The sequence below is a fragment of the Pelophylax lessonae genome, assembly GCF_965119305.1.
Source record: "Pelophylax lessonae genome assembly, chromosome: 1".
In the NCBI taxonomy this organism is placed as follows: domain Eukaryota; kingdom Metazoa; phylum Chordata; class Amphibia; order Anura; family Ranidae; genus Pelophylax; species Pelophylax lessonae.
The window spans coordinates 521,691,533-521,710,516 of NC_138768.1; the positions used below are offsets into that span (position 1 = coordinate 521,691,533).

At 42.5% G+C, this 18,984-nt stretch overlaps 1 protein-coding gene across 1 annotated transcript in view; it reads right to left on the minus strand.

The window, feature by feature from the left end:
* The window catches only part of DAPK3 (death associated protein kinase 3), a 31,242-nt gene that overhangs the window by 1,143 nt on the left and 11,115 nt on the right, over positions 1-18,984 (minus strand). The window contains exons 4-7 of the mRNA XM_082254706.1: positions 17,597-17,645; positions 17,232-17,258; positions 11,910-12,062; positions 5,675-5,720 (exon numbers count right to left, since the gene is read on the minus strand). Of these exons, the coding sequence (XP_082110832.1) occupies positions 5,675-5,720; positions 11,910-12,062; positions 17,232-17,258; positions 17,597-17,645 (275 nt within the window). The remainder of the gene's footprint in view (positions 1-5,674; positions 5,721-11,909; positions 12,063-17,231; positions 17,259-17,596; positions 17,646-18,984) is intronic.

An 18,984-nucleotide genomic window follows, 5' to 3' on the forward strand; every position in this document is an offset into this window, starting at 1 on the left:
AGCACTTCAATGTTGAAGGGCATACAGAGGGGAGAGAGAAAAACAGATACAGTAGGTTTAAAAGAAAAAAAAAAAAAAAAAAAAAAAAAAAAAGAAGGAAGAAGAAGATACCATCAAGATAAAAATTGAAAACCTCCATATACACGATCCTATGCAATAGCTGATCCAGAGAAAAGCAAAAAAACCCAATAAAGGCATGGACCAATGTGCTCCAGTGGGAGGAAAAAAAAATTCTTGCTTATCCCACCCAGGAGGCATTCGGATATTCCCTGATCATCTACTCCTGGAGTTATTACCTATAAAAGTTAGCAACCAAGTAATGAAGATCGTCCCTCAAAAAAAATCGGCTTCTTATTCAGGGTCTATACCAGGGGTGGGGAACCTATGGCTGGGGGGCCGTATGCGGCCCTCAAAGTCATTTGGTCTGGCCCCCCCGTGCAGCTGAGTCGGTGTCTCTCAGCTGATCTGTCAGAATGGAGCCGATGCTTCCTGTATAGTTCTGGCTCCGTTCTGACAGTCTGAGTGAGTCACAGGCGGAGTGATATCAAATGCACTCCGCCTGTGACCAATACAGGAAACATCGCCTCTTCCTCCAGCGCGGTGCCGCTGCTAGCCAGCATTTCCCCCCAGCAGCACACACAGCAGTACCAGCCAGCAGTACCCACAACAGTACCAGCCAGCTGTACCCACGAGCAGTACCAGCCAGCTATACCCACCAGAGGTTCGTTTCAAAACTTACCACCACAAAAAGAGTCGAATGCGCTCCAGACTAACTGACTCAAACCTGGAAAACCAGTTGCGAGTAGCAACATCATCAATACCAGCTAACATCACACACCTCACCAAAGAGAAGCAGTTGCAGCCATCACATTAGGGGTGAGTTAATTAAATGTTTGACCAAATATAACACGCACATTTTTAAGTTGATAAATTTTGTACGGCCCCCGAATGATTTTATAAATACCCAAATGGCCCTTGGCAGAAAAAAGGTTCCCCACCCCTGGTCTATACAGAACCTTTCAAAAAGGATATTGGTTACAGAAACACAGACGTAAGGATAACATTTTCATGTACAGGTATGACATGTTTTTGTGCAATACTTTGAAACCTCCAGTATCGCTATATAAAGGCTCTGTAAGGCTAGATATTAACATGGCCTACTTCAAGGATGCAATCCTTCAGTGCTGTATTCCACTAACATTTAACAGAAATATCCACCCATTCCAGTGTGTAGTATTGTAAAGCAGATTGATAGCAACATAACTTTTCCAACTATCTGCTTGTTTCAATAAATAAGAGCACATATGAAACACTCCCAGGCGGGGCCAACAAAACCGGCCAGTGGTTTAGGTGCCTGCCTTTCCCATGCTGAAATGCACTTGTGGATGACTTGATGGATCATTCTGGAGATGACTTTTCAAATGATCAGCATCATACTCATTTTGAACTTGCATATTTAGGGACTCTTTCAAGCCTCTTGCCATTTGAAATTATCTACGCTATTTAACCACCTCAATACTGGGCACTTAAACCCCCTTCCTTCCCAGACCAATTTTCAGCTTTTAGCTCTGTTGCAATTTGAATGACAATTGCGCGGTCATGCAACACTGTACCTAAACCAAATTTGTGTCATTTTTTCCCCACAAATAGAGCTTTCTTTTGGTGGTATTTGATCACCGTCAGGTTTTTTATTTTTTGGTGCACAAATAAAAAAAGACTGAAAAATTTGAAAAAAAAAAAAGTTTCTTGTTTAGGTTATAAAATTTTGTAAATAGATATGTTTTTTCCTGCACTGATGATGCCGCACTGACAGGCACTGATGAGGAGACACTGATGGGGTGGCACTGATATGCAGCACTGATGGGCACTGATAGGTAGCACTGATATGCAGCACTGATATGTGGCACTGATAGATAGCACTGATATGCAGCATTGGTGGGCACTGATAGGCAGTGCTGATGGGCACTGATAGGCAGCACTGATGGGCACTGATTGGCAGCACTGATGGGCGGCAATGATCGGCACTGATGGGCACTGATAGGCAGCACTGGTGGGCAATAATGGGCACTGGTGGGCGGCACTGATAGATGGCAATAATGGCACTGGTGGGCAGCACTGATAGATGCCATTGATGGGCAACACTTATAGGGAGGGCACTGGGGGGCTCTCTGAGACCTGCTTGCCATCCCTGGTGGCCATAGTGGGCATCCCTGGTGGTCATGGGTGGGCATCCCTGGTGGCTTAGTGGCACCCCTCCCCCCCCAGGGCTGCACTGGTAATCAATGTTCTGATTACCAGCACAGACCCCCCCTGTGATCAGTGAGTAATTAGAAATACTCACTGATCACCCCCGCAGCAGCACCGATCCTCTGATCTTCTCCTCACTGACAGGATCTGTCAGGAGGAGAAGAGATCGAAGCCGTTACAACGGCTCTATTTACATTACATGACGGCTGTGATTGGACACAGCCGTCATGTGATCAGGAGGGCCAATCACAGGGCCCTCCTGCCGAATGTTGTTGCCGTGTGTCCGAGGGACACAGGCACATCGAGATCGCGCCTCTGCGCGTGCCCGCGGCGGCGCGATCTCTCTCCTTCTGAAGGACGTTCCGGAACGTCCATTCAGAAGGACGAGACTCCCGCCCGGCCGTATATGTACTATGGCCCGGGTGGGAGGTAGTTAAAGTGCTTCCTGAAAGTTTTCACATCGCTTCACTTTTTTCCCCACATTGTGCCCTTTTTCAAAATGGATTAAATTCATTATTTTCCTCAAAATTCTACAAGCAATACCTCATAATGACAGTGTGAAAAAAGTTTGTTTAAAATCTTAGAAAAATGAATAAAAAATAAAAAAAATCCCATGTACATAAGTATTCACAGCCTTTGCCGTCACACTCAAAATTGAGCTCAGGTGCATCCTGTTTTCACTGATTATCCTTGAGAGGTTTCTACAACTTGATTGGAGTCCACCTATGGTAAATTCAGTTAATTGGACAGGATTAAGAAAGGCACAAACCTGTCTATATAAGGTTCCACAGTTAACAGTGCATGCCAGAGCACAAACCAAGCCATGAAGCCCAAGGAATTGTCTGTAGACTTCAGAGACAGGACTGTATTGAGGTACAGATCTGGGGAACGGTACAGAAAAGTTCCTGCAGCATTGAAGGTCCCAGTGAGCACAGTGGCCTCCATCATCCATAAATGAAAGAAGCTTGGAACCACCAGGACTCTGCCTAGAGCGGGCCGCCTGGCCAAACTGAACGATTGGGGGAGAAGAGCCTTAGTTAGGGAGGTGACCAAGAACTCGATGGTTATTCTGATTCAGTGTTTCTCTGTGGAGAGAGAACAACCATCTCTGCAACACTCCACCAATCAGGCCTGTATGGTAGAGTGGCCAGACGGAAACCACTCCTCAGTAAAAGGCACATGACAGCCTGCCTGGAGTTTGCCAAAAGGCACCTGAAGGACTCTCAGACCAATAGAAACAAAACTCTCTGGTCTGATGAAAAAAAGATCGAACTCTTTGGCCTGAATGGCAAGCATTATGTCTGGAGCAAACCGGGCACCGCTCATCACCTGGTCAATACCAACCCTACAGTGAAGCATGGTGGTGGCAGCATTATGTTGTGGGGATGTTTTTCAGCGGCAGAAACTGGGAGACTAGTCAGGATCGAGAAAAAAGGTGAATGCAGCAATGTACAGAGACATCCTTGATGAAAACCTGCTCCAGAGCGCTCAGGATCTCAGACTGGTGCAACGGTTCATCTTCCAACGGGAAAATAACCCTAAGCACACAGCGAAGATAACAAAAGAGTGGTTACGGGACAACTCTGTGAACGTCCTTGAGTGGCCCAGCCAGAGCCCAGAACTAAACCCGATTGAACATCTCTGGAGAGATCTGACAATGGCTGCGCATCCAACCCGATGGAGTGCGAGAGGTCCTGCAAAGAAGAATGGGAGAAACTGCCCAAAAATAGGTGTGCCAAGCTTGTAGCATCAGACTCAAAAATACTTGAGGTTGCAATTGGTGCCAAAGGTGCTTCAAAGTATTGAGCAAAGGCTGTACAATACTTTTTTCCTTTTTTATTTTTAATAAATTTGCAAAGATTTCAAAACACACTTTTTTCACGTTGTCATTATGAAGTATTGTTAGTAAAATTGAGGAAAAAAATTAATCCATATTGGAATAAGGCTGCAACATAACAAAATGTAGAAAAAGTGAAGCGCTGTGAATAGTTTTCAGATGCACTGTATTTTACATTTGGGCGATAGGAGGCATATTAGGTTACATATCAGTAGGACATCCTTTGTAGTGTACAGATAACATTTCTAGACACTATTTGACAGGTTTCCAGGGCTGGATGCATCTGTTCGGTCTACAATACCCTTCATTCGGACTCGCCTTTACAAAAGGTAAAGATTATCTGAAGGGTTACACACTTTTCATATGTGGAGGTCACTCTAATCAATTCTAATTACGGAAGAGATTATATATGTATATATGCGATATTGGAGGTTTCCGATATTGTGCTATAAACACATGAAGCCATTGCATGGAGGCAGATGCAAGTTAGGTTCTCCATATAAAGGTGGGTCTCTAACCGATTCCTTTTGGAAGGCAGTATATAGACATTGAAATATAAACCATTTTTTGGGGAGGAGCTTTATTGAAAGGGATCGATAGGTCTCCACACAATTGTGACCACCTGCAAAATCTTGATTGCAAGATAACTTGCCTGTGTGCGTTACAAACTCTTCCAGCTACATAAGGGAAACAAGGCATTTTATTTCTTTCATAGATTTTTCAAAATTGTTGGGCAATAAGTAACAAATGCAGATAATGTATTTTAATAATAACTCTGCATATTTTATATATTATTCAAAATTTTGCATTACTACATTAAAGCCTGATATACTAGTTTGCCTTTTTTTCCCTTTTTTTTTTTAAGAACTCCAGCAGACTGCAGGTTTGGATGAATTCTGTAGCCAGTTTTTTCGTTTGATGATGGCCTATTTGTATTACACCTTCATAACCAAAAATCACCTTCTCTAATACCCTAGCAGTTTTATCGTATGACTTTTCAGGATTTAATTGATCGTATTGGAAATAAAAAAAATCATCTCAGCCATTGACACAGACAGCGGGACTCTGCCCCAACCACCCGCTCCATTGGCTAAAATTGACAGCACTGGGAACCAATGGCTCCCGATGCCCCAGCAAAGCCAGTGAGACACGGAAGTAAGGGGAGAGAAAAGCTGCAGATGTGCACAGTGCTGGAATGAGGGCTAAGTTAAGTATAAAAGGGGGGGGGGGGTTGAGGGGCCAAATTCAATGTCTAAACATTTTTTTTTACCTTAATGCAAGGGGTGCATTAAAGTGGAGCTCCACCCAAAAACTGGGGGGGGGCGCGCTAACGCGAGTACCTGTCAAAACCAGGTACCCGCTCCCACTCCTGGGTAAAATCGCCACAATCGTACTGTGGCGATCTACGTAATTTCCGGCCCCTTCTCCTTTCCCTCCGATGCCTTCTGGGAGACACACGGGTCCCTGAAGAGAGCAGGACCATTCAGAAAGCGCAGCACAACTTGCGCAGTAGGAAACAGGCTGTGAAAAGGAAGAATACACAGAATTAAAGGAAATGCCAAAAAACTATAAATAATCCCTTATTCTCACCTTAATCCATGAATGTTCTAAACTTTCATCAATTGTCATCCGTTTCCTGAAACAATATTTATATGGTTATGTTTTTTACAGATCATTCTTCAAGATGCAAACAGAGCAATTAACTAAACTGAAGTGATTCTGTATTCACTTCAATCGTTCAGTCATGTGCATGAGAGGTTTCTATTTTATACTTAAGTAAACCATCTTTAAAATTTCTTTTGTCACAAAAAGAAAAAATGAAGATAAAAACTTAAGCCAAATGACAAAAAAAAAAAAAAAAAAAAAAAGGGGGAAGGAGGAGGACACTCCTATACAGTGGCTTTGTTTTTTTCAATTCTGTGGTTACCAGTAATTCAGCTTGCAGATATGTGGGTGAAGTAGTCCCACTACACTTGTAGTATGCTGTAGTCCTCAAAAGGCAGCCCTACTTTTCTTGGCATACATTAGAGGACACAGACAGAATAAAGTATTCTGGAACCAATAGGTCATTCTGCCATCTTCAAGGTATTGGACACTGACAAACAAAGCTATAAGAACAGCCCAGTACAACCCCCTCTCACTCCCAGCATGCCTCAGTTTTGTTGGCAAACCAGCAGAAGTGAATCAAAAGAACAGAAGGGAAGGACCTATGTCCTGTAATGCACTTTAAGAAAAAAAAGGTATTTACAGGTAAGACAAAAATCCTTTTTTCTAATCAATAATTACAGGATGCATAAATTATTCAGGAAACAATGAAATGTAAAAAAGTAGCCCAACTGAGGGGTGGGAAACTGAGCAAACAAAAGACTAATGGCCCAAACGAAAAACCAACAGCTTAACAGAGGTAGCTGAACAGAACCCATAGAACCACCTGAAGAGACTTCCGAGCAATGCCTAAGCTAGGTGAGCCAGATGGCAGCTTTTTATATATGAATCAGATACCTGATGCTGAAACGTTTAAGCACTAACTGGTCTGGTACAGTTTGTCTCTCATAAGCATGAATGAACAGCTTTAAAATCTGCTAGGGAGTACTACTTCTCTGCCTCTCTGCCTGGGAGCCTATGTTTGGAATCCTATTTGCAGGAGAGAGACTCCTGGTGACCAGCTCGGAGTATTACATCTTAAACTTTATATGATCTGCTTAACAATAGGAGGTCATACAATTCAGGTGAGAGTTCCATTTGGTGTGGACACTGGAGGTAAAGTGCACTTATTTTGTTGGAGGGATTATTCACTAAATGTGGACTTTACACATTGAAGTTTTTTTCACTTACATGATTTGGCACAAATGCATTGGTTTTGATATCCAATTTTGGATTATACTGTATATTGCATTTATTATTGATATGTATATGGGCATGGTGTGTTATCACTTATTGGAGAACGGTTATATATACAATCCCTACACAGGACTGAATGAAACAGGGAATGTATTGGAAAAGTCTTAACATGTGAAGGACTCTTCAGGGAACCCAGGCTAGTCCCCTAAGGAGCAGCCACCACAGGTAGCTCCAGATCTAGGCCATGTGCAGTCTGCATCAATAAGAAAATCAATTATATCCTTTCTGCAGACTGAGACTCCTTGTATTACTTGGGACCCTGAGGAGTGCTGCAATTATTGGTGCCATGGCCTTTAAGGGTCATGGTAGCCCTTCTGAACCGCTAGATGAGCAGAAGCTGGTCAGGCCCAACAGTCTCCTACCCTTATGCCAGTTATCCACCATGTGTGTGTATGTATGTATGTGAGGAAATCCCTCTAAAAGGGTACTCGCAGACCAGCCTGCAAGGTCAAGAAGTATTAACTGCTTAGTGTGATTATCAGGAGCGAGAAAGCCAGTGATGCATACTATGAGAATACTGTGCACATGCACAGCAGGCTGAACTAAATTAAGGCTACACAAACAATGTTGCACCCAGGCCCAGGGTCTGGTAACACATTTTTAAAAAATGGTTGCAGTCTTCAGTTTCCGCTGCCAAAGATTGACAGTCACTATCATTGCTACCAAGTTAACTCCTCTAGCACAATTAAGCTACCATAAGATTGAAAGGTCCTATCTTACCACAGAAGTCTTCTACCACTTGGCAGAATAATTGAGAGGATGGGGATATGCCTCCCCCAGGTTCTATGCCCTCTGATGGGCATATCCAACTAAGAAGTCTTCAGGATTATGTTCCCCCAGAGGGGTGGACCCAGGCCCTGGACCTGCAAAAATCACTCTGTGGCTACCTCATCACATTGTATGGTGTGCTAATGTGGGTGCCTCTAGTAGAGTCCAGTGCTGGAAGGCACATTACAGGCTGGCCCTAAGTCTGCCTCCTAGTAGGGTCCAGGTAAAGCCTTCAAAGCTATGCCGAGGATTAGCTGTAATGCAAGGCCACAAACCCACACGAACTCCAGTAGCTCTGCAGCTAAAAAAAAAAAAAAAAAAAAAAAGTGCTAAAAAGTGAAAAAAAAAAAAAAAAAAAAGTTAACCAGAGCTCTACCATATACAACTGGAGCTCGACTGAACAACAATACACCCTGAAAGAGGTCCAGGTCCTCTAAACAGCTTCCTGCAAAACATTGCGGCCAAAACAAGCTTCCCCAGATGCCAAACACATCCACGTTATAAAAACCATTGTAAAAGTGTGCACCGACGACCAGGTGGCCGCCTTGCAAACCTGCTCCCCCGACGCTTGATGGAATGGGCCTGAACCACCGTCTTTTTGATCCATCTGGAAATGGTCGCAGAGGAAGCGGATAACCCTTTGTGAGGTCCGTCCGTGAGCACAATAGTCTGACCTCCTAAAACACTCTGTAGCTGCCAGGTACACCCTAATTGACCGGACCACACCCAAGGCATGCAAGGCAATTTCCTTCAGATGTTTAGGCCTGGGACACAGGGAAGGCAACACATGTCTTAAGTCAAATGAAAGTCTGAGACCACCTTAGGAAAGAATGACGAACAGGGGCAAAGCACCACCTTATCCTTGTGAATCACCATAAGGCGAACGACAGGATAATGCCGCCAGTTGCGACACCCTGCGCGCAGAGGTGTAACCAGCAAAAAAGGCCACCTTCTGGGAGAGCAAAAGCAGGAAAAAGCTACCGAATTCTTTCAAAGGGAGGCTTCTGTAGAGCTGAAAGCACCAAATTAAGATCACAGGGCAGCAATGGAGCGCGCACTTTAGGAATCAAAATGTCGGACACCCTGAAGAAAAGGGTTAGTCCAGTCATATGTGTGTCAGGATGTAGGTTGCATCATCCCTTTAAACACAAATACAGAAGAAATTCCCCTAGGATGTGGGACTTTAAAAAAGGCAACTTACACATCCAAAAATAAATACAAAATGTGTAAAAACATGTCACCCTGAAGAAAGGTACGCACCAGGGAGTGTGTGGCCAAATGTCATTGGAAAAAAAAAAAAAAATGTCAAAGCCGATACCTGGCCCTTGATGGTACTCAAGGCCAACTGCTGTTCCAACCCCCCATTGAAGGAAGGTTAAGACCCGATCCACAAAGAATGAACCCCAAGTATCACACAATGTAAGTATTCTACGTACAACGGTAGATCTTCCTAGAAGTAGATTCTCTAGCTTTCAACAGCGTAGGAATCACCGACTCAGACAAACCCCTATCCTTCAGCACCTGGCGTTCAACAGCCAAGCCATCAAAGCCAGCGACTGTAAAGCAGGATGGAAGATTGGTCCTTGGGACAGCAAATCCTCCCTGAGAGGAAGTCCTAAGGCGAATTGGCGACCAGCCGTACCAGATCGACGTACCAAGACCGGTGAGGCCAATCTGGAGCCACTATAATGACCGGAATCCTTTCTGCCTCGATCCTGCACAGCAGTCGTGGCAGGAGTTTGAGAGGACTGGAACGAATCGGCAGCCCACCTAAGAATGCCGGCTACTTACTGAGCCGCCAGGACACTTCTTGTGCCCCCTTGGTGATTGACAGAACACGGCTGTGGCTTTGTCTGAATAAATTCGTACCAGACGCCCCTGGAGACGAATTGTCCAATGAGCCAGACAAGTCTGATCGCTCGGAGTTCCAGTACATTATTCAGCAGTCTGGACTCTGCCAGAATCCAAACCCCCTGAGCACATCTGTGCTGAGGATGCCTCCACACCCAGAAAGGGTGGCATCCGAGGTGACAACCGTCCAGTACAGGGGGGAGAATTTTCCCTGTCGAAGCACCAGAGAACGAAGCCACCTCTGTCCCATTTCACCAGAATCACTTTTGCAGAGATCTTGTGAGGAACAGTGCAAATAGACTGCCTCGAAGGTGGACACTGTCTCCTTCAATGTCTGGAGTTCTTCCAGAGGAAGAAACTCTGGCTGAGGCAGAGTCCAGGGTCAGACCTAGGTAGTCCAGTTTTTTAAAGGACAGAACCAAAGCAGACTTCTGAATCCAAACAAACTCCCACAGAGTTCGTAGAGTAATCTCCAGATGGTCATCAGAACAGTCGGAGACTTCGCTCGCAGAAGATCGCCCAGGTACCCCAGTACCGCGATCGCCCGCTGACTCAAACAATGCCAGCACTGGGGCCAACACTTTTGCGAGGACCCAAGGAGAGACCACAAGGCCACAAAACGGCTCCTCACCCACGACAAAATGGAGGAAGCGCTGGTGACCGGCACATATTAGAATGTGCGGGTAGGCGTAATTTATGTCGATCAAAGGGAGAAGAAAACCTCCTGATGTAGGGATGCCACTACCATGCGAATGGACTTCATGCGGAACTTCTGTAACCGCACAAAGCAGTTTTCACAGGAACAAAATAACAAAGATAAAGACTAAGCGATTTTTTAAATTGAATTTTTTTCTAAGTAGTTAAACTGACCTCATTTACAGACTAATGGTAATCCCTTTGATCTGTAAATGAACTGAAAGATACAATGGTTTCTTTTTTTTGACAGCTGTGAGCAGGGAACTGCCCTCCACTGGTTACATGAATCATGGAAATGCTGGATTAAGATCGTGTGGAGTACTTACTCCACACTTCCTTACTTAGGAGTAAGGAAGAATCCAGAATAGGCTCAAAGGGCGGCTTCTGTAAAGCCTACAGGACCAAATTAAAATGCCAAGGCGAGACTTATGTATGAACAGGGGGAGCGATGTGAGCCACCTCTTAAACAAAGTTCTATACCAGGGAATGAGTAGTCAGAGGTCTCCTAGCGAATAGTCAGTCCAGAGACTTGACCTGTCAGGGTACTGAAGGCCAAATGTTGCAGATCAGAGGAAGGACAAGATACATCCCACAGAGTATCGTCAAGGGTGAAATATTCATGGTTTGGACCATGCAAAGTGAGCCTTCAAAGTGTGATGACAGATCTTGCTACAGGTTGATTTTCTAGCTTTAGGCAGCACAGGATCTCTCGATTCTGTAAAGTAATTTAGGAAAAATCCACACCAAGGGAAAAGTTTTTTTTTTTTTAAGCCAGCCGTACATCCACTGCAAAGGCTTTTGTATCCCTGGTCTGGGCCGCAAACCTGTCCATCTTGAAGCAGGAAGTCAACAGATTCCCCCCCCAGTGACAGATATCCCAGAACAGTCCATTTTTCCTCATCCAGGTGCTGACTGAGAAATTCTGCCTTCTTATTGTCTACTCCGGGAATGTGGAAAAGGCTGGAACGTGTCTGAGGCTTCTGGTTCCATCCTGATGACTGATGTAAGCCATGCCTGTCACATTGTCTGACTGAACCCTCACTGGTCACCCCTGACGTTGGTTAGTCCAACGTAGTGGGGATAGGTGAATGGTCCCTTAGTTCAAGAATGTTTTTTGCTGAACTGTCCTCATCACTACAACACAGGCAGTATTGATTCTGTAATCCATTAGTGGATCAATTAGACTGCTTGAGATAACACAGGAAGATTGCACAAGAAACAGGAAAGCTCTGCGTTTCTGACCCGATAACCGGTATTTGTTTTTGCTCTTATCAAAAAATATTACAAAGTGCTAAATCAATAAATGAATTAAACCAAAAAAGGTAGCAAAAAATAAATAAAAAAAAAAAAAAGAACCTTGTTAGAGTTTACACATATTTTATTTATTGATACATTTTTGGGTGGGGGCAGTATGGCATCTTTACCTTGGGCGAAAATGGACCTTGTCCTGGCACTAACAATGGCCATATTTTCTGGGTAACATTGCCAGGTCAGCAGATGAGTATGTTTGCACATTTTACAATAATATACAGTATATTATATATATATATATATATATATATATATATATATATATATAATTTTTTATTTTTCTTTTTAAACTACTCACTTGGGATCCTTGACCAGTAATCGTCGGATAAAATCTTTTGCAAGTTCGCTTGTATTGCTAAAATATTCCTCATCAAAATCGTAGTTAACACCAGAGATATTGGTCAACGTTTCCTGCTTTGTCTCTCCTAAGAAGGGAGATGCTCCACTCAGGCTGGTAGAGGGAATAGAAAACACTTCAATAAATCAAATTTCAGATTTAAACATTAAAATAAAAAGGAGACAAGTTAAAGACTATAAAACATAAGAAAGCGCTAATGCAGGTGAAAGAACAGGAAAAAACACAATTTTCCGATTTATGTTTTTCATTTCAAATCAGTATTAGTGCCGGTTCACACTGATGCGGCTGCGCCGATCGCATGTAATGTCGTAGCGCACTGCTCCTTCATTACATGCGATCGGCTGTGCGGTGCGAGTTTAGCCATACACTTTGTATGGCTAAATTCGCAACGCACCCGCAGCAAAGACGCACAGGACCCTTTTTTGTATCCGCATCAGGATCGGATCGCACAGCGGTTCACACTTGTGCAATCCGATCCTGTGCGAACTGCAAAATCGCACTGCGATATGCGATCAAACTGGGGGTGTCGTTAAGATTACATTGACACCCCCAGCGTATCGCATATGGCAGTGTGAACTGCCGGGGGTGCGTTTGCGACGCGGGAACAGGCTGCAAATTTGCGGCCTTCCCGCATCGCATAAGTGTGAACCGAGCCTTAGACAAGGTTTTTCTCAAACTGATATTTACACATACATCTGGTCATATTATGATTTCAGTTCTGTAATCAGTACATCACCAAATATATTACTGGGCTGTGGGACTGAAGCCTGATGTGGGACCTATGAAAAGAAGCAGAGTTCTCCTTAAAAGGTCTGCATGTCATGCTAACCTTCTTAGCTTTAGTACCTTTGTTAGTGGCTGTGAATATGTAGCTTACTCATGTAAGACACCTTTAAGCCAGAGTCTCCAGCTTATTTATTTGCGAATATTTATTAGTTAGAAATGCACCACCAATTACTTGGTTGCATGGTATTTGTTACTTAAAAGTCACATATTTCTAGGATTTATCTATCAAAACATTTTGTATATACAGTATTTCACAAAAGTGAGTACACCCCTCACATTTTTTCTAAATATCTTATTATAACTTTTCATCTGACAACACTGAAGAAATGACACTTTGCTACAATGTAAAGTAGTGAGTGTACAGCTTGTATAACAGTGTATATTTGCTGTTTGCTGTTGCATCCTCAAAATAACTCAGCACAAAGCCATTAATGTCTAAACCGCTGGCAACAAAAGTGAGTACACCCCCAAGTATAAAATGTCCAAATTGGGTCCAATTAGCCATTTTCCCTCCCCGATGTCATGACTCGTTAGTGTTACAAGGTCTCAGGTGTGAATGGGCAACAGGTGTGTAAAAATTGGTGTTAATCGCTCTCACACTCTCATGCTGGTCACTGAAATTTCATTATGGCACCTTATGGCAAAGAACTCTCTGAGGATCTGAAAAAAAGAATTGTTGCTCTACATGAAGATGGCCTAGGCTATAAGAAGATTACCAAGACTCTGAAACTGAGCTGCAGCACAGTGGCCAAGTCAATACAGCGGATTAACAGGACAGGTTCCACTCAGAACAGGCCTCATGGTCGACCAAAAGGGTTGAGTACATGTGCTCAGTGTCATATCCACAGGTTGTCTTTGGGAAATGGATGTATGAGTGCTGCCAGCATTGCTGCAGAGGTTGAAGGGGGGGGGGGGGTCGTAGTATACATGGCTGTCGTCCCAGAAGGAAGCCTCGACTAAAGATGGTGCACAAAAAAAGCCTGCAGACAGTTAGCAGAAGACAAGCAGACTAAGGACATGGATTACTGAACCATGTCCTGTGGTCTGAGGAGACCAAGATAAAAACGTATTTGGTTCAGAAGGTGTCAAGTGTGTGTGGCAGCAACCAGGTGAGGAGTACAAAGACAAGTGTGTCTTGCCTACAGTCAAGCATGGTGGTGGTAGTGTCATGGTCTGGGGCTGCATGAGTGCTGCCGGCACTGGGGAGCTACAGTTCATTGAGGGAACCATGAATGCCAACATGTACTGTGACATAGTGAAGCAGATCATGATCCCCTCCCTTCAGAGACTGGGCCGCAGGGCACTATTCCAACATGATAACGACCCCAAACACACCTCCAAGACGACCACTGCCTTGCTAAATAAGCTGAGGGTAAAGGTGATGGACTAGCCAAGCATGTGTCCAGACCTAAACCCTATTGAGCATCTGTGGGTATCCTCAAACGGAAGGTGGAGGAGCGCAAGGTCTCTAACCTCCACCAGCTTTGTGATGTCGTCATGAAGGAGTGGAAGTGGACTCCAGTGGCAACCTGTGAAGTGAACTCCATCCCCAAAAGGGTTAAGGTAGTTTGCTGGAAAATAAATGGCGGCCACACAAAATATTGACACTTTGGGCCCAATTTAAACATTTCCAATTAGGGATGCACTCATTTTTGTTGCCAGCAGTTTAGACATTAATAGCTGTGTGTGAAGTTATTTTGAGGGTACAGCAAATGTACACTGTTATACAAGCTGTACACTCACTACTTTACATTGTAACAAAGTGTCATTTCTTCAGTGCGGTCACATGAAACGATATAATAAAATGTTTACAAAAATGTACTCACTTGTGACATACTGTAAAATTAACAATCATATATATATATATATATATATATATATATATATATATATATATATATATATATATATATATATATATATATATATATATATATATATATATATATATATATATATATAAAAAACACAACAACACACCTTATGCAGACAGGAGGGGGCCAGAAGAACACACTGAATGGATTTTTGCCAGAGCAAACACTTTCCCAGGCAAACTAATGATGTGGCCCACCCACTCAGGTTGAATATATATTCCAGAAAGGACGTCAGGTGAAAGCAAGGCAACAGTAAAGTGTGTAGTGACTTCAGTGACAGCACCTTTTAACTCCATATCTTCAAAATGTTTTCTGGCATGGCCCTGTAACCCTTTTGGCAGCACAAGCATGAAAACAAGCATATAGCTGCTATAGCAGCTGGGTATCAGTTAGCATTTTCACTCCTGTCTCTTGGCTGTCATAGAAGCGATAGAAGGGATTTGGGCAGCTAGGTGCCTGGGACCTCCATGTCGGATGTCAGGATGGGGAGCTCTCACTTCTCTGGCTATGACTGAGCATATCAGCTTCAACTGAATGCAGAGGAGTAATTTGAACATTTATTTACTTATTTTATTGCTTTTAGGCGTAAATGTGAGATTTGAGGACTTTTTGACCCCAGATCTAACATTAAAGAGGACCTGTCACGCTTATTTCTATTACAAGGGATGTTTACATTCCTTGCAATAGGAATAAAAGTGATCAAAAACATTTTTTTTTAAAAAAAAAAAAAAAAGGACAGTGAACAATTAAAGCTTCCCGCCACTCTGAGCTTGCACGCAGAAGCAAATGCATATGCAAGTCGCTCCCACATATGTAAACTATGCAATATGTATTGCCAGGATCGTTAGAGCGGGAGCAATAATTCTAATACTAGAACTCCTCTGTAACTCTAAACTGGTAACCAGTGGACATTTTTAAAAGGTGGCCTATAGAGATTTTTAAGTACCAATGTTTGTCGCCATTCCGTGAGCGTGCACAATTTTGAAGCATGACATGTCAGGGTATTAATCTCCCAGCGGCGGATTCACTGCGGGATCACCTTTATGGGCGGTGGGAGAGGTGCCCCCGTCTGCTGTCCCCTCAGGCAGGAAGTCGAGTGAGGGCAAGACAGCCCTCACTCAACTCTATGGCCTTGGAGGACCGGAGCGACGTCGTACATTGCTTTCTAGCAACCGATTTAAAGAGCCCATTTTTTTTTCAAGATTAATAAAATGACTCTTTTTCTTTTTTAGTGTAGAGATGTGAGATCTGAGGTCTTTTAATGCTTATTTCTATTACAAAAGATGTTTACATTCCTTGTAATAGAAATAAAAGTGATCTAAAATTAAAAAAAAAAAAAAAAAAAAAAAAAAAAAGCCAAAGATAAAATAAATAGGGGGAAAAAAAAAAAAAATTAAAGCACCTCGTCCCCGTTAGCTTGTGCGCAGAAACGAACGTATACACAAGTGGCGCCCACATATGTAAACGGTGTTCAAACCACATGTGAGGTATCGCCGCGATCATTAGAGCGAGAGCAATATATGAACCCTAGACCTCCTCTGTAACTCTAAACTGGTAATCTGAAGACATTTTTAAAATGTTGCCTATGGGGATTTTTAAGTACTAATGTTTGTCGCAATTTTGAAGCAGGACATGCTGGGTAACTTTCCTTGGCGTAACATTATCTTTCACATAGAAAAAAGTTGGGCAAACTTTACTCTTTTCTTTTTTTTTTTTAATTTGAAGAAAAAATTATTTTTTTCAAAAAAAAAAAAAAATTGCGTTTGTAAGACAGCTGCGCAAATACAGCGTGATAAAAAAAATTGCAATGATCTTCATTTTAATCACTAGGGTCTCTCTGCTAAAATAAATTTATTTATATATATATATATATATATATATATATATATATATATATATATATATATATATATATATATATATATATATATATATATATATAATGTTTGGGGGTTCTAAGTAATTTTCTAGCAAAAGAACAGATTTTAACTTGTAAACAAAATGTCAGAAATAGGCCTGCTCCTTAAAAGTGATTGTAAAGTATTTTTTTTCCTATTAAAATAACAAACATGGTATACTTACCTGCTGTGTGTAGTGGTTTTGCGCAGAGCAGCCCGGATCCTCCTCTTCTTGGGTCCCCCTTTGGCTCTCCTGGCCCCTCCCTTCTGTTGAGTGCCCCCACAGCAAGCAGCTTGCTATGGGGGCACTTGAGCCGGGCTGCAGCTCTGTGTTACCTATTCAGACACAGAGCTGCTGTTCGGCTCGGCCCGTCCCCCTCTTACTTCTGATTAGCTTACTGAGTTTGATCGACAGCAGCGGGAGCCAATGGCGCCGGACGGCCGAGGGACTTGCTGACATCGCTGGGTCTCAGGTAAGTATTAGGGAGGCTGCTGCACACGTAAGTCTTTTTATCTTAATGCAAGAATGCATTAAGATAGAAAAAAAGATATACATAATATGATCACAAAACTGCATTCACTTGTGTCTTTTATATCTGCCTGAAGTTCAGCTTTAAGGGGTACGTGCACTAATAAACCCGAGATATGTTGGGCTAGCAAAAAGATATTCAGGATTTGTATCGCTATGGTCAGCAAATACTCACAGGATGTAAGTAATAACTCCAATGCTCCTGTGGAAACAAAGACATATGTTAGGTCAATAGGATAACAATTTTCAATTGTGCATACAGTCAAATATTTATTTATATTATATATATATATTTTTTTTTTCCTCATTCTGAAGGGATAACAAAGCTTCTCCAAAGATCAACCAGGTATATTTCACTCTATACAAAACAAACGCTTTAGTGGCTTTGTGAGTATGGACACCATGTTATATAGCATGTAATGAGAGTTTTTCATAGTCTGGGTTAAGGACACTTTAAAACAAAGAATAATTTGGACTGCTGCTTTAAAATATAATCTATTAACATATGATAATAGACACAAAATCACCAACAACTCTTACCACATATCTGCCTCTAGACCAAGAGGTTCATAATTTACGATCTCAGGAGCTATGAGAAGGAGAAAATTGTAGTATTAGAACAAATTCCACTCACAGCAATAAAAAAAAAAAAAAAATATTTTAATTCAAACGTGTTGAGCAGAATGATAGGATGGCCATTGTACACTAGGAAACATCCCCAAAAGACCCAGTATCCCTGTCCGTTTACAGTAATAATTGTGATACACACAAACTTTTGTGGACCTGCACTTTTAGATCAAGCCACAGGACTTTTTACTGAATTTCTGGTGATCACAAGAGAACTGTCATGAATAATTTTACTTTTTTTTTTTTTTTTTTTAAATATAAAAAAGGTGCAGACTACAGTGTTGCCATTCTGACACTGGCTTTATCACCTAGTGAATCTATGACCTGAAAGAATGTGTAAATTCCTATTTTGTTAGCTTGGCGATACAGTGTTAATATTTTTTATCATGAAGAAGATAATACATTTTTGATTTTACATATTCTGTTGCCATCTTTTGATCAGAGAACATATTGTGGAGAAAAGGGATTAGCCTGGATTTGGGTTTAAATGCAACATAAAATTTTAGCAGTGGGTCCAAGTCACTTGCTCCTACTTTGTCAACATCCCACCAAATGTAGTATCAGCCCTAACAAAAGCCTAATAGGTCTGTTCTTGGAATTGGGGAATGTACTAGATTTGAGCAGCCAGAATCTGCAGAAGCCAAGCAGAATAAATAATTAGCTTTTAGCTTTCATTTTTCAAAGCCTAAAGTGGAACTTTACCCAAAAGGAGAAGATTCGCTCTCTTTCTCCTCAACATTTGGGACATCATTTTTTCTTTTTGTTTTTCGAGTGGGAGTGGGTACCTGCTTTTGACAGGTACCCTCTTCCCCAGTTCTGGACCAGAGCGAAAGTTCACCCCCTCTTCCCCCGCAGCATTCTGGGACATGTCACGGGTCCCAGAAAGCTGTGGGACCAATCAAATAGCACAGTGCGGCTCGTGCATGGGCAGTGAGCAACCAGCTGTGAAGCTTCAAGCAGTAACAGCTGGCTGCCCACAGTTAGTATGCCTGAACCAGTGACCAAAACCCAATGAAGAAACCGGCAAGGTGAGGACAGTGCTGGATCCTGGGGCAGGCGAGTATCGAGTATCCCAATAATAAAAGTCAGCAGCTACAGTTTTTGTAGATGCCAACTTAAAGTGCAAGTCCACCCTAAAAAACTAAAATCCCTCCATCTATAGACATCTTTGATCTAACACGAACTTATCTAGCCCTGTAAAGAAGAAATCAGTATACAAACCTTTTTTGAAGCCAATCCATTCTCCAACGGCGAAAGCTCTGCAGAGGACACAGCTGACAATGGCTGTGAAATGAATGGGA